The 13129-nt window shown below is 29.9% G+C and overlaps 1 protein-coding gene across 1 annotated transcript; it reads left to right on the top strand.

Moving 5' to 3' along the window:
* Positions 1-5501: 5501 nt before the first annotated feature.
* On the top strand, positions 5502-6790 carry LOC111615191 (putative glutathione-specific gamma-glutamylcyclotransferase 2). Its single transcript, XM_023356601.1, has 3 exons — positions 5502-5731; positions 5815-5850; positions 5928-6790. Exons 1-3 carry the CDS (start codon positions 5588-5590, stop codon positions 6447-6449), a joined length of 702 nt encoding a protein of 233 aa, XP_023212369.1. The 5' UTR covers positions 5502-5587; the 3' UTR covers positions 6450-6790.
* The last annotated feature ends 6339 nt before the right edge of the window (positions 6791-13129 follow it).

Raw genomic sequence — 13129 nt, 5'->3', positions numbered from 1 at the left:
GTATCTCAACGATTGATGAAATTTTACCCACTTCGTTCACCTAATACGCCACGCCTAATCGAATTTAGAAAAAAAACGAATTTATTATCATAATTACGTTCTTCAGCGAAAGCTAAAAACGAGTACAGACGAAGACGAACGTGTACTAAAAAACCAAAATTAGTGCAAAGAAAGAAAAATCAACAGTGTTCCCCGAGGCGAGGAAGTGTTGGGTGACTCCTATATATTACCTTGCGTCATTTTCCTGTGAGAATTTTCCTACTGCCCTTGAGTCAATAGCCACACCAGCTTCGGGCCAATAACAAACTCGCTCCACAACTCGTGGTTACAAGGACCCCGCTCTAACTCTGTCCTGTTTATTGTTGACACTTTTAAGTTAACAGGGTCGATTATACGAAACGGAAATAAACTTTCCTTTCTATTTTAATTACTGTCCGACTCGGGACTCAATTCACAGACAAAATTACAGCTTCCGACAGGGCCCTAAAAAGTCCCAAAATTGTTTTACGGGCATCATTCTTTAAAATACCGATTATGTTCCTAAACGAATAACATCATTAGCTAAATGACTTTACAACTCTATTAAGAGTTTTGTTGCAGGACATCGCAAGGGAGGCTTTAAATCTTTTTTTATGACTCGCTCAAAGGAAACAAATCGGATACGCATTGGACCTTTCCGTCGGGAATAAACAATCCCGTCCATCCTAAATAATATGTTCCGTATACAATAGAACAAATCCTGTACATAGAAAATTGATTCGAAAGAAAATTACCCGAAATCCGTCTTAATCTTCTCTCCTACGAGACACGCCCTTCCACAAACCAAAAAGTATCCCTATAAATCGACTTTTGTAGTGCTGCCATCTATTGCCGGATTTCATAAAGGGGGAAATCCACCCCGTCACGAAATCTGTAATAACTGACATTAACGATTTAAGAGAGACGATGCGATTATCAAAAATTATCACGTGATAGTCATTTGACTTCAATCTTGGGCGTATCCTCAAACAGAATCGATCTTACGTTGGCAAGAACACTTGGGAAAGCTAATTTTATCAACCCTTATCGTGTCTGCTGGAAAAGTTCGCCTTTTCTAATTAACGCTTATGAATTTTATAAAAGGTAAATAGAGGAAACTTTGATAAGTTTCCGTAAACACGCTTGTAAATAATTTTTTTTTTAAATAAAGGGACAAGGTTTATAGAAGTCTTGACACCTGCAGGTCTTTGCACTCTCTCATCATCATCATCATCCACTATAATGAGGTAATGTTTCACATGAAAGAACAAGGCGGTGATAAGAAATGGGACGAATCATCAACCGTGTTCCTGATTGAAAATTCTTGTATTTTTGCTTTGTTTTTAATTACATAAAATAGAATTTAGAGGGTTAAAGTGATTTTTCTATTTTTAATTGTTCCAAAAACGAGGACAATAGATAATCGAAGCGATCAAAGATTCACACTAGTTCCTCTATGTATAATAGGGGCGGATATAGTTTTAGATTTAAGCTTTTTAAAAGTTTTTAATTATTTACTCCGAATGGTATTTCTTTGAATTGCTATCTTTAAATATGGTACCGGATAATTGATTTAATTCCGGGAAAAATTCTTGTAATTCTGGAACGTTTCCTGTGTCTATAAAGATACGTGTTCTAGATTTTAATACAGTAAATATACAATAGATGGCGCTAATGATAGTATTGTAGAAATATCCGTAATTACCACAATATAGGCTACTCCGTGATATTTTGGTCTCGTCATACCGGATAAACGGCTTACAATTTGAGATGAATCTCTAAGTGAAATATATTCTATCGACTTGGGATAGAAGATAAAATTCTATTTCCAGTGCATTCCGTGAAACAAAACTAATAATGTGTGTCTGATGAGAGAGAGGTGATGAGAAAGTCGAAAGAACGAAGCTTTAGCGATTGAGGAAAAAAAGACAGAGATCGTGAGAACTAATGTCTGTATCGTGATTAATTCCGCTGACGGATACGAATAAGTAAAATAATCACGTAACATCCTAAGTACCGACAAACTATTTTCTAAATTACATCTTTATGAAAACTTTTATATAGACCTGCTGTAATTCGGGAGAAATAGAATGAATGAAAAGTGAATATTACGTCCGTAGCATTTCGAGTTCCATCTTATGAATGAAATTTCATAGTATCGATTGCAAATAGACCGACTTATAAGTTTCGAAATCGTTGTTTATATAATTTACGTTTTCATGGTCTACTTCCTTATATTAGCTATTTAAAGAAATGGTGTTTATGAAAATTAATTTATAAATTTTATAAAATAGAACTTTGAAAGAAATTTCCGTGCGCTGCTTTAAACCTTTCTTGTTTTAGGACGGAATGAATAGTTTCATTCTATTTAAATATTCAATCGTTTGGGACTGTTAACAATTGTTAATCCTAAAAATCTCGTTAGCCTTTACGTATTATATAATGGTTATTAATTTTTGTTAGATTTAATATAAAATATTTAAAACAGATCGATTTGCTAAATATTATCTGATCATCTTAATAAACGATTAAAATAGATAAACTAATAATTTACTATATTCGTATGAAATCATATGAAGGAAATGCATCTAAGTTACAATAACGAATTCAATAAGATAATTAAAAACTGGCCACCTTAGAATGAATAAATAATTAATAACAATAATAAAACGTCCCCGATACGATTCTAGAGAACACGCGTAAATTGTTTGGAAGAGAACAATAATCTTAGGCAATTAAAACATGCCTAATATCAAAGTAATCGATAGAAATGCGAGATATCGAACAATGCCATTCGTAAACAATACCATAGAAAGTTTCTTCTATTGAATAACTTAGACGTACAGTACAGCAGAGTGGTCAATTGTGAATGATTAAAATAGTTATCGATAACAATTTCGTGTCATAAATCTAGTCGTAATACAGACATAACAAATCAGATTTTAAGATTTAGATAAGAGTTACATAAGAAATGAAATGACACTTAGATGCGATTTCGCTTGTAATTTTCATCTAAGTATAAAAAGCAATGATTTTAAACACCTGTAACAAATAATTACATACTAATGTTAGCATTACTGCCTACAGCATATAATAAATTTGGCTTTAGTCTCTACGGCAGTTCTTTCAAGGTTTTTTTTCGTCCTGTATAGGATTTACTCCCGTCACAATAAATCCTGCATTGTTTATCTATCCTCTTTAAATTAATCTTCTTTATAAATAAACATTATACTGTAAACATTAAATACCTATTTTTATTCTAGAACATAATTATTGTTTACTTACATTAAATTATTAGTTTGTAATTATTACATTATTATTTCAACTGGAATTTAATAAAAACACGATTAAGAGCTAATAAATCGAATAAAAATATGATAATGATATACCTTAATGACACCCATACACTTTATAATGTTATGGATAAATGTCATCCATATTTTAATCTCGCCTGTCATCGATTTTCATTTCTTTTTTCGTAACTGCAAGTCACGAAGTATCTCTCTTCGATAAATGACAATTCAATAATTTGTAAGCTTTCATTTTTTCTAATCCAAATTGTAATTTAATTATTAATTATTGTTATTACTATTATATTATTCAGGAACAATATTAAACACTTGATTTAATTTTATTTAAAAAAAATAAATCACATTTTCAGTTTAATAATTTCCTATAGAGAATATTTTTTGAGTAATTGTCAAAATCAGAATGTGGAACAGAAATTCAGACTTGTTCGAAAACCAAAAAATTAGTTTAAAAATAATTAGAAACTGGTTTAATATTTTTTCTCCCTCTCTTCTGTTAGATACGCTAATTGACCATCTTAATTAAGCCTTTAAGTTAAATACTTTACAGACAATTCATAAAGCATATACAAAAGAAACAGATGTTTAAAAACAATTAATCTACGCGAAATTTACACACGGCTTTTTGTCTTTAAACCGGAGATTTTAATTATTGCATTTCTTCGGTTTTACTTAAATAACAATATAATTCAAATTAACGTTAATTTAATAATTTTCTTTAAAATGTGTTTTTAATTATATATAGATAATTAAATACAATTATCCTATTATATTTTTAGAGAAATAGCTGGATATTTATTGTTTCCATTATGACTTGTTAATTGTTGTGAAAAATTGAAAATATTGTTGTAATTATGGTAAAATATCTTTCTGATAATTATGCATTTTGTTTTTATAATAAATTCTTTTGGTGTCAATAGTTTTCAAGTTATTATTTGGTTGACTTTTAGAACGAAACCTTTACAAATTTGGTAATGATCCAAAATAGCTTTTTTCTTAATCACTGCTAGAGAACATTATCCTTGACTATTATAACCGATGTTTAAAAAAATCTACTCGAATAGTTTAATTTAATATTTAGTCTTTACTGTACTGAATTCTGTGACGTCACTTATTGTTAGCGCAATTAACAATAAAGTCTAATGTCAATTGTGACGTTATTTTCACCTTGAGAAGACCTTCTGTTAACAGAATGATTTTTTCTTTCTTTTTTTACAAATACTTAGACGATTTTAGATCTTTAAGTTGTAACCTTTCGCCAATATCCTAATTTAACTAAAGATCAGTTTAGAATTTACCACTTTTATTTAAAAAATTTGAAAACAGCATGAATAAGCAGAAGCATATTTTGAAAGCATGCTTTTGTTTTTCAAATATTTTGCCAGTTGTTACTGGTATATCCAAAACAATAAAACAGATGGTTTAAAAAATGTGTTTAGTAATAATGAAATGATTTTATAATTACTAAATATCAGCGAAAGTACTTTAAATTGTAAATTTATCAACGAATCAGTTGACATAAAATGGTATAAAAGTAGCTATAATAATCGATCATAGCTCGTAAAATGAAGACGAAGCACCTGTTTGATGTTCTCTTTTTACCTGTTTAAATAAGGTCAAGGTTACAACCTATACCTCTTTCTTTTTCCTTCGTCCTTTTTTTTCATTAAATTTTGATAAAAAATAAATTTTACACTTAAATTTATGAATATTATGAAATTAACTAAATCGAAGTGGCACTGATGAAAATATTAACATTCTCTAAAGCATGTTTTATTAATAATAATCTGTTCATTTTTAAGCTAAAGAGTAGAAGAAATCAATTAAATGATGATAATTGAGTTCAAAGGATAAACATTAATCGTTCGTTAATCTGAAAGCACGTGTTTACGAAAAAATAAAAGCACGTGCTTTTTTACAATCGAGTAGTGTCTTATCAATAAAGATTTAAACAAGAGATTTCACCATTAACATAATTTATTTTTATGCGAATTATAATTTAACCTTATTATGTCAATTAAGTGAAAATATTTCTTGTAACCTATATACTTGGTAGAGATGTGTAGTTGCAAGCAACTTCAAATGTTGCATCATACGAGTAAATGCGCGAGTTTCTCGTTTACTATTACGTCACGAGAATAGCCTCTCGTCATTGGTGGATCGTTCGATTCGTAGGGGAAGGAAACACGTGTCGTGTTAGGGTCTTCCTTTTATATTCACTTTCTAGGCTGACGGTCTGTACGGTAAAATAACGTTTAATAATGAACGGGTTGTGGGTGTTTGGATACGGATCCCTGGTATGGAATCCTGGATTTGCATATCGTGATAGTAAAATTGGATATATCTGTGGATATAGCAGGCGATTTTGGCAAGGAAATGACGTTCATCGAGGCACACCGGATAGGGTAAGTTCTCTCTCTTTTCTTTTTTTTTTAAGCATACGTTGATTTTTAAAACTAAATTTTATTTATTTATTTCTTAAATCTAGCCTGGAAGAGTAGCTACATTAATAGAAGATTGTTCGGTAAGTAGAAAGTAATTTTTATTTATTAATTTTTAAAAGACTTGATTTAAACTAAATAGAATTTAATTGCATTCTAGGGTATAACGTGGGGTCGAGCCTTTCTGCTAGAAAACGAAGATAGTAACAGTTCGTTAGCCTATTTAGAAAATCGCGAAGGTAAATTGGGAGGATACAGTGCTACTTTTGTGAAGTTTCAACCACGTGATCGAAAAGAAGACACGATTCCAGTTTTGCTATATATTGCTCGCGATAACAACAGGCTGTATATCGGACCAACATCTCTACCTCAATTAGCTACAGAGATAGCTACTTCTATTGGCAACTGTGGACATAATGCCGAATATTTAATGAGATTGGCTCATTTTATGAGAGAAAACGTTCCGGAATATTGGGACGATCATTTGTTTACATTGGAAATGTTAGTTAAAGATCGATTAAAGGAAGAAAACATTCCACTTAAGAGTTTGATGGGTGATTGGGACGTATTCAACGACGATTATGCTCCTAGGCAAGAGAGCGTTACGGAACCATCTACGTCTAGCAGGACCGATTTCTCTTCGCTAGTTCCATCCAGGAAGTTACGTTGCCTCAACATTTGAGTTTGCTATCTCAATATCACGTGAACTGATTTTGTAATTTATTGGTGAAGTTCCTAACAGAAAATTCTAAATGTGTTCTTATTATACTACGAATCACGTCTTCCACTTGGTAACGCGTTTTAAACAATGACTATGCATTCCGGCTTTGTCAGCCGGATAAGGGTACCATTCATTCTTGAATTACCTTTTTTGTATTACAATTACAAATAAATTTTTTCTTTTTGTAATTTGAAGATGTTCTTCGGGTTACTAATCTTCTCGAATGACAATTTTTTTAAAAAATCTTTAAACGAGAATTAATTTTAATAATTTTTAATCACGGAACCTTCTACTTTTCCCCTAAGATCGAATGACTACTGATTTTTTTATTCCGTTTGGAATTATAAATAGCAGATAGCTAAGGACCCCTACCATAAAGTTTTAAATAATTTTTTCGGAATTAAAATATATTAAGAACTCTAAAACATTATGTAATTTTCAAAATTATATTTTTAATTTAAATTTTTAATGGTCGAAAATGGTCGAAATTCATATAGACTAAGCATGGGCAACCTGCGGTCCTCTGTAATCTTTTCTATGTTTCGCATGCCATCAAGATTCTTAAATATATTTGTCATAAATAATTTAAAATAAGTAAGTCATAAGGTTAATTGTGTTTATCACATCAATGCTTTTCTTGTACTTATTTGATATTTTTCTTAATTTATTTATAAAGGTAAGGAGGATGCTCGGGTCCCAGGGCCACCCACTCCCTGGTTACGCTACTGCCAATGTTTTTAGTGTTTCTGCCAGACCTCGCATCAAAGTGTCATATGGCCCTTTATCACAGAAGAGTTGCCCACGCATGATATGGACTAATGATGTCGAGTCAACGACATTCGTGTCAAATTTGGCACGTGGAGAAATTTTCGTGTCACTTCAAAAAATTAGAAAAATTCTAATAAATTTTGTTTAAAATTCTTTCAACAAAATTGAAGTAAAATTTTAATTTAGAAATAATCCATTCAATACTTACATTAATTTAGAAAAACTAGGATTTAAATTGATTGATTTCTAGCACAATTCAATACGGAAACAAAAATTCCTTTGTGCGAAGGTCATTGAAGAAAATGAACGAGATGGAAATAAAACTTTCGACGTGGATTGATAAAACACAAAAAATATATAAAGAAATTTAGAAATAAATTACTATAAATAGATTTGTTTTAAACAATATTTCCTCTCTTACATCCCTGTAAAATTTTATTTCGTAACATAAATCATATACAGTACTTTCTGATAAACGAAATCGTTAATAGCAGAAATACTAAAATTTGTTTTGTTCATAAAGTTAAAAGCCAAATATTAATTGCTGTCACAGATGCAGCAACAGAAGTCCAGTAATATTATACCTATATTCTACACTGGTACTCGTATATATATATATATATACTGTTTATGGTGGGTGTAGCCAAGAAACAATCTATGGTTCGAATATTCTACCCTTACGTATTCAAATATTATTGTTACTACTAAAATATCATATGTAATTTTGTGATTTGCATATTTATTTGAATCAAACCGTATTTGTGTGCTGAATTTATTTCAAAGTATCAATAAAATATCACTAAATGCGGAATTAAATGTTTTTCAGAAGCCCAAGCCACTCCATTTGTTGGCCTGCAATTTGACAAAATTGTAGACCTATAAATTCCCGCTTTCGCCCGTCCGTCTGTCTTTCCTTAATCTTGAGAACAGAGTTAGATAGATGTAATCCGAGACAAGACATGGATATCTTAGAGACAGGAAGGCCCGATTAACTATATAAAAACTTCTGATGCAAACCTGAGTTACGTTATTTCAATTAAAAAATTCCTCCCCCGAAAGATGTTAGACAGATGACCGGCACGATTCTACTATTAAAGGAAAAGTATGATGTACAGGGACAAGTCACTACTAATTTGAGGTGGAGAGTATCTATTTTAAATGAAATAAATAAAAAATATGATTAAAAATTGCAGCTCTGCATTGTGACGATGTCACAATAAATAATTACCTGTTCTTTTTAATTATTTGTATTATACTGGTATAAAATCTCTTTGTATTTACTCTTATTTGAATATGTATTTAGTAACCGTTAAAATCTTAAAAAAATAAATAAATATTAATAGCTGCAACTAAAACATTGACACTCGGTAGATTGGATCACGTTGGATTCATACGATTTTGGCACACATGAACTTTTGAATCTGACATCTTTGATACATGCAGTGTGCTGGTGATTAAGGAAATAAATTTAGTTAATTCTTTGAAGATTTTTCTGAATTTTTTATGTAAATTTATGTTAATTAAAATTTTCTTTAGACAGAAACAAATTTTTCATTACAATTCCGCGGCTTAATGATGACATTAATAATTTTGACCGTGACCTTGTGTATTACAGATTTAGTGATTAATTGCGAGTGTGACGTTCGAAATAGTCTTGTCAGAATATAAGAAAAAAGATTAAATGACCATCAAAGACGTTAAACTCATTTGAAACATGTTTTTTGAAGATTACGTAGGCCAACTAAAGTGACGTCATTTGCAATCAATTATTTGGTATGTAAAACACACAGCCGTGGTTTTGACGCTATGACGCAGTGTGTCGTATATCAACGATTAAATACGTCACAAAACGATACATTCAAAATATACACTCAAAATCCAATGTCATGCATGTTGATAAACAATTAAAGACGTAGATATGTAAATGAGCTCGCGAAATTACGTCACAAATATTAACGTAATTAAGCATAATTATGTTTCATAAATATATTCATAATTCTAACAAATAACTTCTCAGATTAATGACGTTAATTTCAAAATACATCGAACTACGCGAAAATATTTTTTTCATATTATTCTATGAATTCATCTTGCTAATTTTGATGTAAATATTTTCAGTATAATTTCATAAAAACGATTATTTTTATTAAGATTAAAATTTTTAATAAAAATATAATTAATTTAATTAATTAATAAACACTAATAATTTTTGTGAAGTCGAAAAACTTGTATCTATTACTATTTTAGAAAATGATACTGCATACAAATAAGTTTTAAGAGAAAAATTTATATTTCCAAGTTAAAAAAAATAAAAAATTCCGTGAAAATAATTGTACTTAGATATTATATTTTGCTACTTTTACATCATATCTGTGCCCACTATTTAAAACCATTGAACACTTGGTCGCGTGTTCGCGCCTGACAAACGGGCTGGCCACGTGGAGTTTCCGGATTTTCTTCACGTGTCTAAAAGCTAAATAGGGGTTAGTTTTCAATAGAAAATTCTCCCGGAGAGCAATCCCTCTTTGCAGATCACGTTGCCTTATCCATCAATCCTACAATCCTTTACATTATTTCTAATTTTACAAATTCCTAATAATTCACGATTACCAAAATATTCTAGCTTCAGATAAAAAGAGAGAGTTACGTAAAACTTTTCCCTTAAGCAAAACTAATACATAACTAGAATTTTAAGGCCCTCATGCAAAAAGTTTTAATGGTTCCCATAGAATGGAAATCATTATATTTTCAATAAACTTCTTTCATATTGCACGATAAAGCTTTATCATAGAAGAAATACCCTCAAATAATGTATATACTTATAAAATATTAATATTTAAAACATTCAAGCAGCTCGAGGCTCCCAAATCTCTATGGCATCCTCATTACGGGAGTCTAGTTGCACCTTGATATAATCTATTTACTTCGTCAATTCAGTTCATTAAAAAAAAAAAAATCCGTGAAAAATGTTAATATAATCTATTTATGAGCGAATAGGCGCCAACTTTAAGTGGTGCCAGACCACCAAAGTTTTGGAAGGCCACTTAAAATATTGGGGTTGAACGGGTAGAGTTGGCGCCCATGTATGAGCGTTAAAAAATTTATATATTTGATAATCTACTGTATTTATCATTTATATTAATTTAAATTATCATCACGTACTTGTAAAAAGTTAATGTAGAAATTGTTAATGGATAAAATAGAACTAAGTAGGTATCGTCGGAATTATATATCACGAAAAGGAAACTTTTACGTTGTATAACCTTGAGTCATAATTTATACGGTTCACATTAATTTATAAAAACATTCCCAAATGGTTATTTATCGATAAGTGATCGATTCTATCAGTATATAAAGTTTCTAATTTATTTATTTTTTATTAAATCGACGTCACATAACGAAAAATTGCTAAAGGCAAGGTCTACTGGATTGAACTGGATCACTCTCTCATATGTTTTATCTGTCCCACTTTTAAAAGTAAATAGTTAATGTGCATTATTAGTTGATGTAAATTCGATTGCGTGACAGCAAATGTTTCCTACTTTATCGGTTGCCAGTTTCATGTATTAATTCTGGTTAAGAAAAAAAAAGTCACGAATGTTCTTGAGAATTTTATGGCAAAATACTTTGCGAATAGAAAAATTATAAGTGAACATTAAAATAAGACTCTATATATAGCTTTAAAAAGATTATTTTCAGTTGATTTTGGATAAGATAGTATTTTTTCAGTATTAAAAATTTATCTTAATCCAATTATCGCTTGTTTAAAATTACCTTGAATTATCGGAGAGACAAGAATTTAAAGATTATTTAAATCGGTATCAGTGTCAATCCTTTATCTTATTAGTTTGTCTTTCGTAACTTAAACGTGATCGAGCTTTTGTTTCTGTAATAAAGGTTGAAAGGTTTTTATTGTAGCAATAGTTATAACCAGTATTTTATTTATTTTCTTCAGAAAAAAATCACTTTAATGCTGTTGAGAAACTGAAAATTTTAAAAGGCTGCACTTTAAAATTTTCAACTTATAAAAATTCATTTCATATTTTAAAAATTTTAAAATGATATCCTCTATTTATAAAGGAACATTCCACGAAAAATGTCTCTAATACCGTTTTCTCGAGTATCATTTAAAGAATATTGTCAAAAATTTTAATGATTTCTAATACAGAAAATAAATTTTAAAAAATCAACTTCATTTATCTTTCATACAAAATTAATTACCTTTATCATTAAAAAAAATGAAATTCTACTGATTATAAATTTGCTTTTTATATCAAATATAGAAGACTATTCAATTATTTACCTATCGACAGAAATGAAAGTTTGCGGGGAAAGAAGAAAGAAAAATGTGTCGTATCCATGTCTACCTGATCTCAATGAAAGATGAACTAACTCAATATTTCAATTTATCCATAAAAATATCGTCTTCGGAATTTACTACCATCAATCATCGATTTAAAGAGAAAAATTTACTTAGCAAGCTGTAACGTAGCGAATTAGGCTCTATTATAATATGCTTAGCTAATAAAATATCAAATAAAATACAGTAATTACATCGAAATAAGCTTAGGTAAAGGGTGCATAATGGCACGATGCAAGAAAATAGGAGAATAGAATTACGTTGCCAAATCAACAGAGGGTCTCATATTAGGGCCTCGCGAGTTGCTCACGATTGATTTATATATAATATAGTTTAATTAAAAACCGTTTAATAAAATAAAAGTTTTTTGTAATTACAAATTATAATAAATTGTTGCTTAATTTTAATAGAAACTAAGTTTACAGCTTAATTTCTTAAGTTTCTAAACTGTGTGACGTGCAGAATCTGACCATCTGTTTGTGAATAATAATTATTATTATTGTAATTACTTTAATATATTTTACAACGTACAGTACCTATATTAACACTTTAATTTATGATTTATTACATTCTTTAAGAACGGTGTAGGCTATTTCCTCAATGTTGTAAATAGAAGAATCAATTTTTAATAATTGTTTTTTAAATATTTATTAATACAATTTATCTATTTTATCATTATTTGTTAAATTCTCCTTGAAGCATTATATAGGTTATTAAGAACGAACTTGTAAGTTTCATTCTATCCATTCATAATTTTCCTCGTGTCTTACAATTATCGTCTTCCCCCCTCTCTTTTTTGTAATTTTTTATGACTAGCGTGTTAAAGATTACAATTTCTCAATGACAAAATTCCTATTCATAATTTTAACAAAACTATTACAGACATTGATTCAAAGTACTAAAAAGAAACTCGAAGCGAAAAAATAATAAAAATTAACTTTCCCTTTAACGTATACATAATTAACAATCGAATAATTAAATGAAAAACATAGGGGGAAAGAAAGAAATTACCGCTCACGATAGATTTCTTCAGATAAACATCAATTCATAATTCATACAATTTTCTTCTCCATTGTGTTCGACTCAATGGAGTAAGGTGACAAATCTTCAATTATGGGTACAATTATGCGCGACAGATGGCAGCACAAACAACTGGCCACCATGTGCCACACGAAGCTAAAAGATTTATAGACTTATTCATTAAAACCACTTAACGACAAAAGCAATGGCAGTTAGCATCATTAAAACTAACATACATAACATTCACTGATCATTACAACACTTTTATCAACTTCATTCCATCGTTTGACGTGATGGGTAGCAATTATTACTCCAACGAAATTTCTACAATAAAGGCAATTTACATAATGAAGTGGAAAAAAACTGGCTCCATTGTGAAGAGCAACTCTGTCCGAAGCGAAAAAACCAATTGTGTTTTAACGACCATTTGGAGACATTTTGACGAAACAAATGCTTTATTTTTTACCATTCTTTCCGCCTCCCTCCTCTACTT

This window comes from Centruroides sculpturatus, unplaced genomic scaffold, assembly GCF_000671375.1.
Source record: "Centruroides sculpturatus isolate CEXI.00-Female unplaced genomic scaffold, Cexi_2.0 scaffold1566, whole genome shotgun sequence".
Taxonomy (NCBI): domain Eukaryota; kingdom Metazoa; phylum Arthropoda; class Arachnida; order Scorpiones; family Buthidae; genus Centruroides; species Centruroides sculpturatus.
The sequence above is the reverse complement of the archived record's forward strand: the minus strand, read 5'-3'. Positions and strand labels throughout refer to the sequence as shown.

What these genes read in the sequence shown, in the direction of transcription:
- LOC111615191 (XM_023356601.1), top strand. Translation starts at nt 5,588, where the DNA reads ATGAACGGGTTGTGGGTGTTTGGATACGGATCCCTGGTATGGAATCCT. An exon ending in ATCGAGGCACACCGGATAGG is followed by an intron (nt 5,732 to 5,814) that starts GTAAGTTCTCTC and finishes TCTTAAATCTAG; the next exon opens with CCTGGAAGAGTAGCTACATT. An exon ending in CATTAATAGAAGATTGTTCG is followed by an intron (nt 5,851 to 5,927) that starts GTAAGTAGAAAG and finishes ATTGCATTCTAG; the next exon opens with GGTATAACGTGGGGTCGAGC.